The 20,224-nt window shown below is 37.5% G+C and overlaps 1 protein-coding gene across 3 annotated transcripts in view; it reads right to left on the bottom strand.

Annotated features, from left to right (window-relative positions):
• TRA2B (transformer 2 beta homolog) overlaps positions 1–20,224 on the bottom strand; it is a 35,278-nt gene that overhangs the window by 10,343 nt on the left and 4,711 nt on the right. For 2 of the 3 annotated variants that reach the window (XM_073360305.1, XM_073360306.1), the window contains exons 2-6: positions 16,153–16,433; positions 15,759–15,892; positions 6,909–6,955; positions 4,913–5,075; positions 3,293–3,481 (exon numbers count right to left, since the gene is read on the bottom strand). In XM_073360305.1, the coding sequence (XP_073216406.1) occupies positions 3,293–3,481; positions 4,913–4,945 (222 nt within the window). In that variant the 5' untranslated portion in view covers positions 4,946–5,075; positions 6,909–6,955; positions 15,759–15,892; positions 16,153–16,433. The remainder of the gene's footprint in view (positions 1–3,292; positions 3,482–4,912; positions 5,076–6,908; positions 6,956–15,758; positions 15,893–16,152; positions 16,434–20,224) is intronic. The other variant, XM_073360304.1, reaches the window with a different exon arrangement.

The raw sequence follows: 20,224 nt of genomic DNA on the forward strand, positions 1-20,224 counted from the left end.
TTTCCAAGCCTGCCAGTCCAATGCTTGCTCCATACCCACTCCGTCCTCCCTTACAGTCTATCCACTGTTTACTTGGTTGTCCTCTTGTTCTCAGGCCACAAACTCTAGTCTCAGACGTCTCCCTAATGGAATGCCTTTCATCCATCCTTGTACATGCCGATACCATCTCAGCTTCTTTTATAGCTTCTCTCAGATACCGCAAACCTCGGTTTCACGCCTGATGACATCATTCCACACGTGGTCCTGCAAGGTCTCCCCCTCAAACATCTCATTTCAATAGCTTCAAGTCTTCTCAAGTGCCTCTCTTTGGTTACCCATGTCTCTGATCCACACAGAAGAGCTGGTCTTATCATGGTTTTCTATCATTGCCCATTATGTAATCTGAGCATTCGTTTATTAGAAGTCACTCCACTTACCTTGTACCAGACTTCCCCCATGCTCAGCTGTCTTGGTTATGGTTCTCTGATTTCTCTATTTGTCACTAACCAGCCCCACAAGTTAAACACAGATGATACCTGATTTAGGTGCTGGCCCTCAATGTTGATACTCATCTGTCTTCGTTCTGAGCAAGTCACTCACATGATTTCGCTTTTCTTTACTCATTTTGACTCTACAGTTTGTTAGTTCCCTATTGCCGGCATCAATTGCCTGGACCAAATCTTCCTCACCATAGGCCATTAGCAAAATTTAATTTGTATAGATCTTCATACAACCTTCCATGTGGATTTACTTACCTATGAAGTCTATCACAATTATGAATAGTAATGAACTAAGCACTAATCCCTGGTGGAGTCCAGCCTTCACCCTTGAAACACTGAAGGGCAACAGGCACCTGTGTCATAGAACCCTCATACAAACCCATCACCATCTGGACAAGATCCTCCAGTACCTCACAGAATTAGAGAGGCACCAGCAGTCATGTATGTATTTTGCCAGATGCTCTCTCTAAAAAAAAAAAAAACACAAAAACAAAACCCAGCCTAAACAATGAACCATGCTAGAGATTTCCCTCCAGCTTCTTTATCACCAACTGTCTGCCAATGAATACACTATCTGCTGTCCATTTTCCTTTTCTAAAGCCAAACTGCTTCTTTCCTTAAATGGACTCCACATTTCAAAGAATGCAGCTATGATGCTCACACAGTGGGTCAGGTCACTTGTGTTTCTATATCAGTACCAATATGGAATTATCTTTTCTTCCCAGAGTGTAGGATTCATGTAAGCCAATGTATCTTAGCCTCTCTCAAGGCTTTGATCATTTCCACCATTACTTCATCTGGACCTGCTGCTTTTCCAGGTGATCTGTGGGCAGACCTCAAGGCATCTACATTCATAATTATATGCTGCATTGTCATGCAAAGCAATAAAGGGTTTTCCACATTAAGTAGACCGCCCCAAAATTTTCGTTGTCAGTTACATACAAGACCCCTGCATCCTTTCTGGCGTGTTTTCTTTGTCATCTTCCTTTTGTTTCTTGTCCATGAGATCATATACATTTTCTTTTTGGCAAACTGAGAACAATTGTGAAACTCATACAAGGTATCCAAAATTAGGTTTCTTGCCTTCCATACTGCTTGTTTGGAGGCTCTATAGGTGACATCCACTTCTTCTGAAGGTTTCAGAGTAGCAGCTGTGTTAGTATGTATCCGCAAAAAGAAAAGGAGTACTTGTGGCACCTTAGAGACTAACAAATTAAATAAATGTTACTCTAAGGTGCCACAAGTACTCCTTTTCTTTCTTCTGAAGGGTTATTTTCCTGATGCACGTTTCATTGGAGCAAAGCTCATACTGGATCCATTTGCCAGTTGCGACCATTTCAACCAATGTGCTGGGGGTACAACTGCTTTTCCTTGGGTAACAGTACACTCATCTTCCTCTGGTTCATTTGGGTTAGCAAGAAGTTGTTTGCATGCTCAATACATTTCTTTGGTGTGTGACTCTTTTTCTAAGATAAATGATGGCAATTACCCACTGATTGCCTAGACAGGTATCAAGCGGTGCAATGGCCTCCACATTCTGTAATCCCAGTTCATATCATCCTCGTGTATGCTCATAGCCTGACTTGAGCCTGCATAAGCAGTAATTTCTCTGGTCCAACCTCTAAGTCTTAATACAGTTCAATTACTTATTGTTTGGATTGTGATTTCAGCAAGATCATAAACTCATTAAATTGAGTTTGTATTTAGGAGGATAACTCTGGTACAACTGGAGATCTACAAGTATTTTTATTTAAAGCATACCTCGCACCCTGTATTTTGTGCTGAGATACCTACAATGGACAGGATCTAATAATTCCCCAAGATGGCTTACAGCTCTTATATGATGAATAGAGTTAGGCTTTTGGGATATGTGTAAGTTACTTTCACCTCCAGCTGTGGATGGGCAACATTAATAGTCTAACTGCCATGGTCAGGTTCTAGTCTCCACCAAGTGCTCTGAAAAGGTGTTCAGTTTTATTTATCATTGACATTTGAAATTTTGCTTCAACGTGTATTTTAAACCTAATATGATTGTGGCTTTGGGCACATATCTGATTAAATTAATCTAATATAAAAACTAAAACCATATAAACCTTTTAAAATATTGTTTTAAGACTATCATACATTTACCTGTTTTTCAAGACCTATATCCAAAATCAAATGCACCCCAGGGGAAGTCTGAGTTTAATATCTCATCTACTTCAAATTGAGAGAGTTACAAACCAGTTAACTTTTAAGCCTAATTACATATTTAAATCAACTGAATGGAGGATTTTAATACTAAAATAGTATTTCGTTCATCCCAGAGGATCCTAAAGCAATTTACAAATAAACAATACTAGTGAAATGCAACCAACCAACCAGAAAGAAAAAGCAGCTTTAGTCAAACACACGCAACCAGCTGTGTGGGACTATCTATTTCTCACCAACGTAGGGCTGAATTGACCATACTGATATTTTAACCTGTGGCATTTGAAATAGTGATCACTAAATCATTCCTTTCAGAAATTTGTCTTTTAAACAATTGATCAGTTCGAGTAAATACATTCATAATCCCATCAGTTATTTTGAAGAACTGTTAACAAACTACAGAAAACAAATGCAACACTTTCAAGAATGCTATTCTTGTTCTTGTCCAGGTGCATATTTTCATTATAGCAGTTTTAAATATTAATACTGTACCTTAATTCCTTTTCTACAGTCTCAAAAAAGGTTTAAAAAATTCATTTTACAGGGCTATGTACTAGTTATACAGGAATAAGTTTTTAACATTTGGGAATTGCAAATTTTCAAAGTGTTATATTCCAGCTTACCTCCTTTGCATCATCAACATTTTCAAAATACACAAATGCAAATCCTCTTGAACGCCGAGATTGCTGGTCATACACAATGGAAACATCAGCAATTGGGCCATACTTGGAGAACACTTCTCTCAGGTCCCTTTCTGTGGTGTAAAGACTCAATCCAAACACACCGAGACAACAGTTTGGGTCAGGATTTGCCTAGAAGAATAAAAAAAAGTTTCCTTTCAAACTTTTAGCAATTCAGTGACTTTACAAACATGAGTTGATTTGGCATGACTTCAAGACAGAAAAGAAATTGACTGCTATCTAAGAAGTTAGTTTTACTTACAACAGACATCTGTGTTAGGAACAAATCTTCAGACTTAGCTTTCACAAAAACATGTTTTGCATTTCTCACCACAAGAGGAGCACACAATTCCCATGCCAAACTTTGTAGTGGCATCACAACTTTATTTCCAGAAGTGGGTACTGTCTGGAAGTGCCCAACAGTTTATCCACAGAATAGGGCGCTGACTGGTGGATACAAATATCTGTATATTGGTCTGCGGGCACTCCTATATTTGAGTAGTTTGGCATTTATTTTATTCTCCATTTTATAGATCTAAGAGATTAAAAGACAGTTGAGAATGAATATGACTTTTTAGTCAAGCTAATTTGTTTTGGTTTAATGAAGACATCAAGGCAGTTTTCATTCCCCAATCTCCCCCTCAAGTGTCCGCCTAATTAGGAAACTTTGGAAATTAAAAAATGAAGCTTATTTCTTTACTAAATATTTTATCTCGAGTGGGTATGTACACTTATTTGTTATTGTAGGGATGTTCTTGAGTCAGGACTGTTTTGGTAGCTTTTTTTTAAAATAAAAAAAAGCAGTTGTTTGGCAACAAAAATTACATGGACTTTGCAAACAAGACAGATAAATTAAAGGGCCTACCAACTTTGACTATATCCCTTTCTATTAAAATCTTTTAAAGCTTCAGGTTTTAAGGTGCCTGAATATATGACAAAATGCTGTGTATTTCAAGAGAGACTTATACAACAAATCTAGTTTATTAATTTTGAAACCTACACACAAAAAGGTAATGGTCAATCAGACCTGTTTAAGAGAACCACCATCTCAATTTAATTGACTGTGATTATAGTTAGTCAACACTTGTTTAGAAAAATGTCTACATTAACATACAACTTTCAGTGAACAGGCACCTTAAGTTACTGTAAGCACTGTGAAACTTCAAAAATTACAAGCTCAAATGTGATCAAATAAGGAATATCTGAAGATGCAAATATTAATGTACTGAAGTATGAGTTACCCACTCATAGTAAACATACAAAACAAACAAACAAAAAAAACCTTACAAATACCTGAGATCACAAACTTCTTTCACAAATTATTCAAAAAATCATTAACATTTAAAATGTGGTAATATAGTTAAAAACAAATGTCATGTTTTGCTGTGAATTTTTATTAATATAGTACAACATGAAGATAAATTTATTTTCCAAATCTGAGAAGAGATGGAAGCAGATTGCTTTTATAGATTCCTTAGTCAAGGGGGAAGACAAGCAGATTGAAAATTGCAATAAACCCACAAAGAGCTAAATTTAACAATCCCAATGCGTTAACAGTTTTACCCTGTTTCCAACATGACGCCTACGAGTAGACATAGGGGAATGGCTGTGACTGTGTCGTCGTCGATAATCCCGACTGTAAGACCGGCTCCTGGACCTCCTGTGAGAGCGGGAACGAGAGCGTGATCTTGTATAGTGTCTACGAGAACTCCTCCTTGATCTAGATCTGTGCAGAGAAAGAACTAAGTTACTTCTGAGGGGTTACCATGTTGCAACTACACATTAACATGAGGAAATCAAATACTCCATTTTCTATTTATAGGTAATTTTTAACTTAAAAATCATGTTGTACTACATCTTGTAGGGCAATACAAGTACTTATTTCATCACCAGTTCAAGTTTCTCAATTCAATCTTTACAGTTAGATTAGATTCCTTTAGAGTATTCATCACTATAGTGGGCCCCCATATAATTGCAAAAATAGAATTCTAAACTCCATTTCAACTCCAAGCGATTTCCAATCATTCATAATTGTTGATTTGAAGCAGTTTATGCATAATCTAATTGCAAAAGATGAATCAATGTTTACACAAAAAGAGGGGAAAAATGGCACCTTCTTAGACAAAGATACTACAAAGAAGGGGACCAGAGATATGAGACACAAATATGACTGCAAGCACAGTTTTCTTTCTTTCTTTCTTTTTTTTTTAAATGAGGTGAGACTGAGATGACCATTGTTCATTTCAAGAGGGGACATGACAGAGGTTTATAAAACATTGAAAGATAAACCAGATACTCCTATTTATCCTCAATAAAAGAGGATACCTAATGAAGCTGAAAAACAATTACTTTAAGAACTGTGAGGAAATAATCTTAATATAAAAAAACATACAGCACTTGCCCAAAAGGCATTAAGATGAACCGCTAAGTGTGATTTGAAAAAGATTAGACATTTATATTGAGTATGAGAACATCCAGTTACTCTAGCTATTAAAACTCACCACTAACTATAGTTTTGAGTGTTGCCATTGTACAGTCACACTTGTGGTAGGGACCCCCTGTGCAACTGAGCTTCTGGAACCTTTCTAGAAAAGCAGTACTTGCTGGGACAGTGAAAATGCCCTCTTTCAGCATTGAATATTCAGAGATCATAAGAAGCTGTGCAATCCCAATTTGCTTTAATTCCTTCCATTAAACCTTTTAGAGCTCTTAAAACAGTAGAGCTGTTAAGAAGGGAATTTGGGTAATGAAGCCAGGTAACATTCCTTGAGCTTTATGTCAGAAGTTAACTAAGTGGGGAATTAGCTTAATATAGTGCTGACCACAACCTGTCCATGTCTACAGTGACTAACAGTGGTCAGCATATTACCTTACTTGACCCCTCAACAGCGATGTTAAAAAAATTTGTAGTTGAGAAAAGCCCTTGAAGAATACAAGTTGATGGTCAACTAGTCTCTGCATATTCCCTTTTATGACTCAATCTCCAAAAGGACAGAGGACAAGAAGGGACTAAAGGAAATGCAAAATGGGTCTAGACTTCTGGGCAACCTGTCAAATTTGAAACTGGATCGATGTTGAAGAAAATGCGCCAAACTTCACCTATGTTTCAAGTGACTTTATACTCTTCAGCTGCAGAGACTTCTGTGGAAGGGGTAATGGAGATAGATGAAGGGTATTACTTCTAGAATCTAAGAGACAAGGGGTGGGGAGGGACGGGGAAGAAGGGGAAGCTAACTTTGTTCAAGTTGTACCAACCCCTTAGATGGTGCTGCAGATGTAGTCCTTCTTTTGAGTTTTCTTTCTATTCTAAGCTTGCCATTAAGAAAAGGAAGGTTTCCTACTTTGGCTTGTGACTAAACCACCAAGCAAGATAACTTGATCTAAGCTCAGTTGATAATGCCCGATGTCACAGTTCTGACTAATCTGATGGTATCCAGAAAGCATGGAGGGCATGCCCTGGAACAGAGTGACCCATCAGTTACAGTCTTAATGAGCACTGAGAAGATGGGTCAAGAAAAGGAAATACCTGACCCCAAACCTGCAATTGATATCAAAATACCTTAATCACTGGTGACATGGAGAATGCCAAGTCAATCTTCCTGGCATCTGTCAAAAAGGGTTGATAAAAATCAATGTTTATTTAAAATTAAAAAAATCAAATCTATTTTTTTTATTTAAAATTGGATTTTTTGATAAAACGCTTTTTGAGGAAAAACCTACCTAAAGATATCTGAGCTATAATGAAATCTCATCATGAAATAGGGATTATAAATTCTAATTCTATAGTATGAGTATATATTCATGTAATGTTTAAGAAAAGGTTTGTAAAGGAGTTCCAATAGTTCATGGATTATGGACCCAATTTTATGGGGTTCCAGGGGCTTCTGTATAGATTTAGGTTAATCTTTCTATCTACCCAATGGGACTCAGTGCTCAGTCTAGAAGATACCATCAGAAATGCTTAGTTTTACAGTTCTCAAACTGTGGATTTGTGTGTCCAGGGGTAACATGCTTGTTAACAGCAAAAATGTTTTAAAATATACAGAGGTGAGAAAACCTCAACCCTATTGTCCCTTGGCAAATTTGTGTACGTAGAGTCAATCCCTTATCTCTCTCTAAAAGTGCAAAGTTTCAAAAAGTTCAATGAATAGAAGATTGTTGGAGGCAGAATAGATCTAGACAAGGAAAAATGGTCTGGAGATAAATGTGAGAAGGGAAGGACAGGCAACAGAAACCACAGTGAAACTGTTTGAGCAGCATATTCCAGAAGTCTTGAGGTCTCTCTCAGTGTAGCCTTCATTGATTTGAGATCTACCATACCATTCTCACTAGAAGGGAAAACTTATAATGGTTACAGGCCATAAGAGAGACCCAGTTTGGGAATATTTTAATGAAGTTCCTCTATCTGTGGGTAAGACGGGCATGCGTGCAAAATGCAAAGTGCAACAAAGAAATGCAAGGCCTTGTTGCCCGAATGAAACATCACGAGAAGTGTTCCTTCTCAGGAGGAAGCTGCGTTGAAGATGATGAAAGGAACATGGCTGAACACGCAGGATCTTCAGGTTGGTGAACTTTTTTATTTCATATTTCTTTCTTAAGCACTGCCTATCTTCCTTCTGGACCAGTCTTGAATTCTCATGTTTGATCAAAAAATATAGTTGTTATTCTATGGTACTATCATTGTAGATGCAGTTGTGATAAAAAAAATAGCTAAAATAAGTAGATCTTCCTTTTACAATTTCACCTTTAAAGTAGTACTGAGTGTCAGTGAATGCAATGAGTAATACTAAATGAGCAGTATGGTGGTAATTAAATAACTGCATTGACTTATTTTGTTTAGGAGAATCCATCCTCAACATACAGGATTCTGAAGACTATCCACCTTCAAGATCACCATCATTTTCTACAGTTTCAGAATTATCTGCCAATGATAGTGTTTCAGTCACATCATGTATGTCACATAACCACAGTATATCACCTGTGGCAAAAAGAAAAAAAATCTCTGTCATCCAGAAACCACCATAGATAAGTTTGTGATAATAACCAGCAGATTACAAAAAGTGGTAATTGATGAAAACATTGCCCGGTTTGTTTATGGAAAGGACAGTTTGTTGCATAGGATTGAGAACCCACACTTCATTAACATGGTTCAGCATTAAGACCAGGATACAGTCCACCCAACAAAGCAGATGTTGCAAGCAAATTGCTGGATAATGTGTATGAAAAAGAAATTGAGCAGTGTGCAAAAGTTCTAGAGGGTAAAATTGTCAACCTGAGTCTTGATGGGTGGAGCAACGTCCACGATTCTGTTGTATGTGCTTGTGTGACAACAGAAAAAGGGACTGTCTTCCTTACAGAAACAATTGATACATCAGGAAATGCACACACAGCAGAATACTTAAAAGAAGTAGCAGTCAAAGCTATTAAAAAAAACTGAAAAAATTTAATTGTCTAGCATGCAGCTTGGTCACAGACAATTGCTGCAAATATATCCAAGATGAGAAGAAATTTAGGAGAGCGTGAAGAGAGTCCCAAGCTAACGACATATGGTTGCAGTGCTCATTTGATGCACTTCCTAGCCAAAGACTTAAGTGTTCCAGGAATAAAGGCGAATGTTGTTGAAATTGCAAAATACTTCCGTATCAACCACTTTACAGCAGCAGCTCTGAAAAAAGTGGGAGGAACCAGGCTAACTCTCCCACAAGACGTGCGATGGAACTCAGCAGTGGACTGATTTGAGCACTACATCAAGAACTGGCCTAATCTGATGACAGTTTATGACCAAAATCGTGAAAAAATAGCTGGCACTGTCATAGCTGAAGTTCTCAACATTGAGCTTAAGAGAAATGTTGAACACATGCTGAGTACCCTGAAGCCTATTTCTGTAGCCTTGAACAAAATGCAGGGAAATACCCGTTTTATTGCTGATGCTGTTGAAATTTGGAAGGAACTAAGTGAGATCTTAAAAAGAGAAATAATGCAATGACAGAGTTAAATTACGAGCATTAAAAAAACGAATGGGACAAGCACTATCTTCAGCTTATTTTCTTGCAGATATTCTCAATACTTAGTACCAGGGTCAAACCTTAACTGCTGAAGAAGAGGAGTTAACATGGACAAGGAGCCGACATGGACATCCACCAATCATCCCTCCATAATGCCAACTTTAATAAACGTCAGAGCTAAGGGTGAACCATTTAAGAAATATATGTTTGATGATTATGTTTTAAAGAAAGTCACACCAGTGAACTGGTAGGAAGTCACTTAACCACTTGGATTCAGTGATAATCTCACTTAAGAGCGGTAGCTTCTTCCACTGGAGTGGAAAGAGTATTTTCTTCCTTTGGACTAATTCATTCCAAATTGAGAAATCATTTGGGACCTGAAAAAAGCAGGAAAGCTTGTTTTTGTTTTCCAGATTATGAACAAATAGAAAAATGAAGGTGAAGACGACTGAGTTAACAGCAGAAGCCAATATTTTTAGTTTCTCATGTTGACCTGGCTGACAGTCTATTTAATTTTTGTTTTTTAAAAAATATTTCAATTAACTATTTTAGTTAAATATCTGCTTCAATTACCTTTGGTAAATGAAATAACCAATCATTCATTTTCTGGTATAGCTGTAAAACTAATCTGAAAATATATCACTTTAAAAAAAATGTATAGTGTGTACCTTCTAAAAATGAAACCTACATCTGAGTTGTGAAGAATATGTATTAAGGTTATAACAACCAACAAGAATGCACTCTTATATAGAAATCCAGGATTAAATGGAGTCTTCCTGACTACTGACTGAAATCATGATTTAAAGCAAGTCCACCCTGGAAAACCCTTGAGCCCCTAACATTACTGATATCTGCTGAGAAACCAGGAATCGGGTGTGGAAAGGCATAGTGGAATCCCTGTTGCAGGACCTAGTGCAAATAATCTGCCTTTTTGGTGACAACAGGTGCAGATGCTGGGGTTGTCCAATCTCAAGCAAGGTTCAACAAGCTGCCATTGTCAAGCAGAGCCATCTTTCAATGCAATGACAAAAAAGGTGATGAGTCTTCTCTTGGATTATCGTGACCTCCAAGTCTGATGACGCCACTACCAGTATCAACAAGTCTCAAAATTGTCTGTAGTCATTAGGAAGTGACAAAGATGTAGACATGACTGTGGAATCTGAAGACTTAAGTTTCATCATGACTTGGAATCACTTTCTGCTTCCTCTCCATTTGAATATGACAAGTCATCATGATGTCAGTTAGGGACAGAGACTGCATTTTAATGTACTTTTACCTCTCACAGGATGAACAAAAAAAGCAAGTTCTTAGGATCTTCTGGCCTCCAGAAAGTTGACAGAGATCCTTGACAACATGGAGGTAAAGGGGACAGGAAGAGGGCATCTACACCAATGTTTCCCCAACAAACCTGCACTGCCCTGGAGAAGAAGGCCCAACTGGAGTCTAACTGGAGCCCCAAGTGGAATCTTCCCAAAAGCCAAAGCCCAAATAACCCAGAAAAAGCCTTCATATCCATACTATATGAACCCCAGGCTGACTGAGAGCCCTCTACAACCATGATTATGTATCAGGAGAAAATTCTCCAGATGCAAAGTAGGGATCCCAATGGATCTCTACAGATAGCAATAGTCACTGTACAGATTGTAGAAGGGGTATCAATACAAAGGGACCAGCACTGAGAAAGGGAGAGCCAGAAGTAACAGGGATCAACATTCACTGGAAAAGCTAGAGATGTGCCTTCGATCTGCTCCTGTGCTGCGCTCCTGTGCTGTGCTGCTGTGGATTTACATAAGAATGGCCCAACTGGGTCAAACCAAAGGTCCATCTAGCTCAGTATCCTGTCCTTCTGACAGTGGCCTATGCCTGGTGCCCCAGAGGGAATGAACAGAACAGGTAATCATCAAGTGATCCGTTCCCTGTCACTCATTCCCACTTCTGGCAAACAGAAGCTAGGGACACCATTCCTGCCCATCCTGGCTAATAGCCATTGACGGACCTACCCTCCATGAATTTATTTAGTTCTTTTTTGAACCCTGTTATGGTCTTGGCCTTCACAACATCCTGTGGCAAGGAGTTCCATGGGTTGACTGTGCGTTGTGTGAAGAAATACTTCCTTTTATTTGTTTTAAACCTGCTGCCTATTAATTTCATTTGGTGACCCCTAGTTCTTGTGTTATGAGAAGCAGTAAATACTTTGTTATCTACTTTCTCTACACCAGTCACGATTTTATAGACTTCAATCATAAATCCTCTAAGGCGTCTCTTTTCTAAGCTGAATAGTCCCAGTCTTATTAATCTCTCCTCTTAAGGAAGCCGCTCCATACCCCTGATCATTTTTGTTGCCCTTTTTTGAACCTTTTCCAATTGTAATATACCTTTTTTTGAGATGGGGCGACCATATCTGCACACAGTAATCAAGATGTGGGTGTACCATGGATTTAGAGAGGCAACATGATATTTTCTGTCCTATTATCTATCCCTCTCTTAATTATTCCCAGCATTCTGTTCACTTTCTCTGAGCCAGTATGGCAATCTAGCCACACAAGGCCACAGAAATCACTGAAATAATTTAAAGTCTCATCCACAAAAAATTCTTAAGGAATCAAAGAAAAAAGGTCTGGAATGGAAAAAAAGGTTCCCTCCATCTGCAGCTTGCCACAGGAGGAAAAAAGCCAAGGTAGATGGGAAGCACACAACTTCATAACTTTTACTCTGAACACTCAGTACTGGTAGGGAGTGCTCAGATGGTCCCAGAAAGCACAGCTTTTCTATAAGTCTGCCAAAGCTGAACCACGTGTGGAGAATCTTACAAATGGGAATATGCTACAGTCACCTAGGGGAAAAAAAATCATCCTTCAGGGCATAATCCAACCACAGATTGTCAGGTTAGAAAGAAATTTCCTTAAGAACAGGTTCTTTTGCATCCTCTTCTGAAGCATCTAGCAGTGTCCCATCTGTGACAGGATATCAGACCAGATCAGGACTGCGCAACCACCCACGCACATGACATTTACTCTGCAAATTAAATTCTAAGCAATTTTTAAATTAGTCTCATTGGGATGCTAACTCAAGAGCTAATCACCACATTAATGTCAATAAATGTGATCACAATTTAGTCAATGAAGCTGGAAAGAGGGTAGGCAGTGAATCCTACATGGGGGTGAGTATCAGAAGTTGCTGCAAAGACAGAAATCCAGAGGAAAGAAGATGGGAAACAGAAGAGGGCAAGAAACAATGGAGACTAGAGAAAGCAACAAAGGGCAGAAATAATGGTGGTCAAATTTACATGCTTTTTCACGGAATGTTATAATAAGGTACTGAACAAATAAGGGCTGGTATCTAGACGTCTTGTTGCTACGTGAATGCCATATTCCACCCTGACCTTTGGAAGTTCTCAGGTTGAAAGTGTATTTAGCCCTTAACATATGCGCCAGCCCACAGACCATAATTAACAATGGAGTTAGCCCTCTTCAAAGAATGAGCTAGCCGTACATCACTGGACAAGATGGACCACTGATCTGAAAAACTCCTGTCTTATAATAGATGTGTTCCTTATGTATACCCACCTTGCTTTTATTCTGCTCATACTACAATGCCAAGAAAACCAAAAATCCTGTGTTCAGAACTGTTTATTAATGGGATGTCTACACTGCAGCAGCACAGCCACAAGTTCTTCTGTTGATGTAGCTCTCAAACTTTCCAGACTACTGCACCCCTTTCAGCACTCTGATTTGTCTTGTGTACTCTCAATTTCACTGATGAAATATTAATTTTTAGATTCTGCTCATGCTTTTTATGTAGCCTGTTGTAACACTAGGCAAATACCTAGATGAGCAAATGTAACCCCTGGAAGACCTCTGTGTATGCCTAGGTATACGTGTACCCAAGTTGAGAACTACTGATGTAGATATGGTTACACCCTGTCAGATTGACTCTACTGGGGTTGGGTTAACCTAACCACAATGCTCAGGGCATGAAATTTCACAACCCATAGCAACGTAACTTAATCAACCTAATTTTATGTAGACAAGGCCCTAGCATCAATCATATGCTTATACAAGCCAGCTGAAGGCATTTTGCTCATACAGGTGTCAAAGAGCACCAAAGACAAATGCACAATTATCATTTTGTGCATCATCAGATTTCTCTCTCTTCTACTGGTGTGTCAGAAAGAACCCAGTCTAGCTCTCAGAACTAAAGCTAAGTTTGTAGGGCTGTTTCATTTCTGAGCAGAACCACTTTTAAAACAACTTGCCCTTGACCATGTTCAAAATCTGACAAAACTGGAAATGGAATGGAAATGGTACCTTGGCTCTCAAGTACACCTTAACACAAGGCTGTAATTCTACTCAAGTTAGATGGTTAAGCCAGTGGACTTTGTAAACTCTGCAAACTGACTATTTCCAGTTCAAGGCATTTAAAGTTTATTACAGTGTCTCTGTTCCAGGTTCATGAAACACAGTGGTCAAAAGCTTCCAATGAGAGTGGACATCCTGTAAAGCTAGTAGGCCGAGGAAATTATAAATTCTATTATAATGCTTGTGATCTTCCCAAGCTCAATAGTTATTGACTTCTTATTTTCTTTAAAAGCCAAGAGATTAAAAGCTAATACTGTGGCAACATTAAAGTTGCAGTATCAACTATAAAACCTCAGTAAGTCCCCAAAGTTATATTAATTCCTTTCAACATCTGGCTACTTGTTGTTAATTTGTATTTTATTGTACATTAACTGATGTTCTTATCCATTAGAACATCTAAGCCTTTTCTGAACGCTCTTGGTGTCCTCAGATCTCTCACAGCAATGAGTTCCACAGGTTAATTATGAACTGTGTAAACAGGAGTTTTCATTTTGCTTTTCAGTTTCACTTGATACCCCCTTGTTCTTTTATTACAGTCAAGTGTAAACTGAGTGCAGGATTTACCATTCATTATTTTGTACACATTTATCATATCCCCTTATTCATTTCTTCTCAGAAGAGTCCAAATAACTTCATACAGAAGCCCCTTCACACTCTTAAGCATTTTGTTGCTCTCTCTGAACTTTTTTTTTTGTGGCAGGGTCACCAGAACAGTATTTAAGAAAAAGGTGTACCACTGATGTACATAATGGCATGTTTTCAGTATTTTTTCTATTAATTCTTTATACAGCCTAACACTTTGCGCTTTTATACAGTCAAAAAAAGTCAGTGTGAACAGCTCAATGAAAGCCACCTCTGCTCAGTGACACCTACGTCTCTCCCCTGAGTGTTTACAATTAAATTTAGAACCTAGCAACATGTATGAGTAAAAAGAAAAGGAGTACTAGTGGCACCTTAGAGACTAACCAATTTATTTGAACATAAGCTTTCGTGAGCTACAGTTCACTTCATCGGATGCATTCAGTGGATGCCACTAGTACTCCTTTTCTTTTTGCGAATACAGACTAACACAGCTGCTACTCTGAAACCTGTCATGTATGAGTAGTTCAAATTATTTCTTTTAATTTGTCAGCACTGAATATGTAGATCAGAACAATAGAACACTGTACAATAAGCCATCTTTATGTACATTAAACAAAGAAAAAATTGGGAATTGTGCTTTTTTTAAAAAAACGTAATCTATTAAGACAGTCTGAAAGGTGTGTAGTTTGTAAAACCTACCTCCCCCTCCCTTCTCTGCTTTTGTATTTAAATCTTGAATTCAGGCCATATGCCATGGAAGATGCTATGGTGACTTATGAACTAGTGCAATGACATCACAAGAGTCAAGAGAGGGGAAGGAGTTTTAGTCGGACAATTTAGCAGTTTGTAGACATTTAACTATCAAATATTATGCCACTGAGAGACAGGAAACATTTTATTAAACTGATAACACACATACACCCCCCTAAATCAGGGGTTCTCAAACTGGGGGTTGGGACCCCTCAGTGGGTCACAAGGTTATTACGTGGGGGGAGGATGTGTCACGAGCTGCCAGCCTCCATCCCAAACCCTGCTTTGCCCCCAGCATTTATAATGGTGTTAAATATATATAAAAAAAGTTCTTCATTTATAAGGGGCGGGGGGTCATACTCAGAGGCTTGCTATGTGAAAGGGGTCAACAGTAAAAAAGTTTGAGAGCCACTGCCTTAAATGAAGAGGTGAGCCCATACATGTGAAGACTGCAGGAGTCCTTCCAGAGGGGGAAGGAAATAAGGAAGACCTAACTTGATATACCTGAGGTTGAAAGAAAAGCAAGAGTCTTCACATCTCACTTATTTTTGTCTGTCATACAGCAACTGAAATGGCACAAGATTGTTTTTATTCAAATCTTCCGTAGGTCTGTTTTAAACCTTTGGTACCAGGTTCAGGCTTAGCTTGATTAGTTTCCACCCCACCACCGTCAAAACAAATTCAGACACACTTCTGTGTTGTAGGTAAACTCACCTAGATTCAGACCTGGATCTAGATTTTGACCTGGATCGTCTTGAGTCCTCCTTGGATCGAGATCTTGCAGGAGTGTGCCTTGCAGACTTGCCGGACCCATGAGCACTTCCGCTTCTGGAAGCAGAACGGGATTCCTGCATGCAGATATTGAAAGTCTAATTTGTACACAATTTCTGGGTGATCTAAACTCTGTAAACAAGCTCCAGTGAAAAAAATGGTAAAATTTGCATCTCAACTATGTGTCCGGGCAGTTGAAATTAGAACTGCCTAGATTTTAAGAAGTTTTTTTCCCTGGTAGGCACTTCTTTACCCTGCATATGCTTTCTCTATTAAACAGATAATGCATGCATGTTTAGCAAAATATACAGGGACACATAAACAGACTAGTAATTACTTAGCGTAGTGCTTTCAGATTCCAGATTACTTCTTATCTTAACTTCATTTTTATTCCTTTTCTTCATTCTTCCGTTTCAAATTCTGACTTCTTTCATCTTCCCCACTTCACACAAATTGCTCAATATTCTATAAGTGGGACTTCTGGTCTGATAATTAGCATGCATTCACTTTCTTTTTTTTTTTCAAATTTCAGCTTCACTTATTCCTGAGCTTCAAATAATTCTCATTTATAAAACTTGTCAAATGACGACTTCCGCATTTTCCTTCTTCAACATTAACCTTAATAGAAAAAGAACAGGATGAAGAATATTTTAAAACTCCAGGATAAAATCTAGTGCCAAAACTGAAACTAGAAAAAAATGCTATGGTTTTTGGACTTTTTTTATTATATATGCAGTTCAAGACTTGGACCTACCAATTTTTCTATTACTTTTTACATGGATGTCAAATCAGTCTAGTATTGGGTAATTGTGCATTCTCTATTTATGCCTAATTTAAAATTAAGTGTGCAATGGATTGAAGATTTACCGGTCATTTTGACATGAAAAATTTCAACGGCTACTATATTTCACACTTCTTTAGCCACATATTTAAATCTTAATCAACAAGAAAATGTTTAAGTGTCAAAAGGTCACCACTGCACTTGAATTTAGTTAAACTGAGCAAACCGATCTTTTTTAATTCAAAAGTACAATTCAGTTGTATATTAAATGACTTAACCTTACATGTTCCTTTATGTCACTAATACACATAACAACAATTTTGAAAGTGTGATTTTAAAAGCTAGGTATGTGCATGTTTAGTTTGCCTGCAAACTCACTGCACATGCAGGTTTTGTATTTCCATATGCAACCATGGTAATTCTGCACACAAACTGAAGATGCAATTGTGCATATCAACATTAATTCTGGTTCTCAAAATCTAATGTACTATTTATACCATTGTTTACTACTTGTATTTTTCTTGATATGGATAATGAATATACCCTAGTTACTTACATTTTATGATTTAAAAGTTTCTAGCCAGTGCCACGTTCAACTTTCATACACAATCACAAGGCTGCAACATTTGGGTTGCAAACACTGGAGAAGCATGTTAGTTTTGAAATATTGGTTGGGGAAGTTTTTTGTTTTAAAGCTCATGGAAACTTGTCTATAAATAGCAAGCTTTTTCCAAATTAGATTTCTTTAAATTAACATTTTTGGGCCAAAAATTACACTCTTCTTTTGTCAATTCTAATGATTTTCTCTCTTCTTTTTAACTTCATATTCCCAGTGTTTGGAAATTCATACACAAAGGTTTTTTCGTACTGGATAGTCATTAGCTGAAGTTTAATTTTAGTTGAAACCACCACTTCCACACAACCAAAAGAAAAGCTTGCTCTGCTGTGAGTTTCATTGTTTATGTTGACTACCATTAATGTTTAAAATATCATGAAGTGTTAAGTGAGAATTTATTTCGAAACAGCAGCAATGGCAGTTAGAAGTCAGATATTCCTCTTATATTTGAGAAAAAGTAATCAACTATACTACCCAGCTATGAAGAAATAAAAAGCAGACCTTAAGTTTTCTACACTAAGCAGTATTTACTATGAGTAGTCTTTTACAGTTTCATGCAATGAGAGCTAATATGATTTTTCTAATTAGTGTGAACATTATTTAATCTGGACTCAACTACTACATTTAAAGAAAAATTCTTAATCCACCCCAGAACTCTGCCTCATTTTAAGTTTCTATGAACCAATTCGATTTAAAAAAATTTGGAACTTAGTTGTCACTTCAAACACAATTTTCTTTTGCAAAGTACTTTATGCACAACAGTCATAAAACCAGTAAAGGCCAAAATGTCTTGTAGATTAGGCTTCCTAAACCTAACTCAATTTACTCAGTGTTTTCCAAATATACTCCTTTTAGACCCGGCAGAGAAACATACTGAGCATTAAAAATTCCCATTGCTTCTATAATCCTAGTTTTAAAACCACTAGACTTGGGAAGAATTTGAGCATTTGCTTCATTTAGTGACATTTGTCCAAAAGCCTTAACCCACTTGTTAACACAGAACATTGTCCTATGTGTAGTTCATACACACTTTGCTATATTCTTCATAAACTAAGCTCTCATTTTTAAAGAAATTTCTAGTTCTTTGTGGGTCTCAAACTTGCAGACAAAGAGCAATACTATTGTATGAACGCCCAACACCCATTTTAAATGGCATAATTTCTAAGATTACATTTTATCCAAGAAACTCATGTGTTAAAAAGATGGGTCACTTTACCTATATTACCACTGCAACAATATCGGAGGTGGAACATGTTAAAACATTTAACATGCCAGACAATTACAAAGGTTGGCAACACACTGTTTCATACAAATGCAGAGGTAACCATAACTAAGTGGAATTCCCTTCAAAAAAAAAAAATTGCAGGAGAAGGAAACCTAAAAAGAGGAAAAAGATAACTGCTTAATATCTACATCCTAAATAAAGCAATTGGCTTCTCTCTCATTCAGCTCTCTCTCTCCTGTAATTCTTTCAACAGAAGTCATGATTCTATGCCCAACCCCTAGTTTCAGTCTAACTTTCTATACGATCTCCCCAGGTTCCTTTCTGGGAGTCTTTGAAGAACCTATTCCCTCCTCATCTCTAAAGAGGGCACACATTACTGCAATAATCCTTAGAAGACCGAGGAAAGCTGGACATGACTCCAGTAGAGCATGTCAACACTACCCCTCCACTTGGCAAGAAAGGAAGCACTCCCTTCACAGAATATATTGCCTCAAATACTAGAAGCCCATGGAGCAGAGAATCTGATTTGTTTCCCCACTACATCTTCATCAGTCTCCTCTCATCTTGGTGCAAGTTTCTCCCACAGTTGATTCTTACATTTTTCAGCTTCTAGTTTGCTTGGTTTTGCTCTTCCCAGTCTGAGTTTTCCTCTCTTCCTACTTCTATTGCTTTATGCTCCTCTCTGTATTAAGATTTCTCTTGGAAGCTTGCTATGCACAGGAGCAGCAAAGGCAAGGCAAGTTTCTGCTTGTGCTATGGCTGTGGGGAAGGGTGGCAGAAGAGAAGTTGGTTCTCCCTCCCCAACTCTATGCAAGAGTGTGAATCGGTCAAGGATTGTATTAGTTTCATACCACTGCATATCCCATTTATGGAAATAGCAAACATTTCTAATTGGAAATTTGTTTATCCAATGTTTTATATCTAAATAGTTTTCTAAACCTGAATTTCAGAATTGCAGAGAGGGCTTTTTTTAGGATTGTAACTCCCCCATCCTTTCCCTGTATCTGCTACTATATTCATTCACATTTTTCCTTCATTCATTCAACTTTGGATTTTGAGAGTCCATGGGAGCCAGCAGATCCAGGGTCGTAGTTCCTGTAGCAGTCATGCCACATATTTTTGGCATACACATGACAAAACATACACTTAATGCACTTAAAAAGGAAATACAAGAGACCAGAAACTCAAATCTGCGCCTTCTGTGTTTTCATTATTATTCGTGACATTCCATTAAATTATGCTACTATAATAGAACAATTAAGATACTACTAAAAATATGGAAAAGTTATAAAATCAGAATTATTTCTAAGAAGGTAGATTGTTTTCAAGAATGCTCCATGTGGTGAAAGCTGTAAGACATAAGGCAAGCGAAAACAGCTAAAAGAAAACCTTGTATTTCTACAAACACTTTAAAATAACATCTCTCATTCATTTCTATAATAATTAAATGACAAGTAATAGGGCTTCAGTTATCTTAAAGGGATAATCAACTTGAATTTTAATTTAAAAATATAAGTAGTTTCAGATAATGCACTTAACCCTGATTTCCTGTTAATTTGTGAGTTTACAATCACATTTTTCGAAGTGTTTTTCCTATTCTTAGTTACTATGTAAAAGTTCCACTTAACAGGAGAAAAACTGAATCTTTCAGGTTTTGTATTAGTAGATAAATTCAGAGATGTGATATTTAAGTTGACTGTGTCCTAATGTTTAGAATGAGCCATGCTTAAGTATTTTCACCAAATGGAGTTGACTGTTCCTCTCATAGTTTGAATACTATTGAAAAT

This window comes from Lepidochelys kempii, chromosome 9 (assembly GCF_965140265.1).
Source record: "Lepidochelys kempii isolate rLepKem1 chromosome 9, rLepKem1.hap2, whole genome shotgun sequence".
Lineage (NCBI taxonomy): Eukaryota > Metazoa > Chordata > Testudines > Cheloniidae > Lepidochelys > Lepidochelys kempii.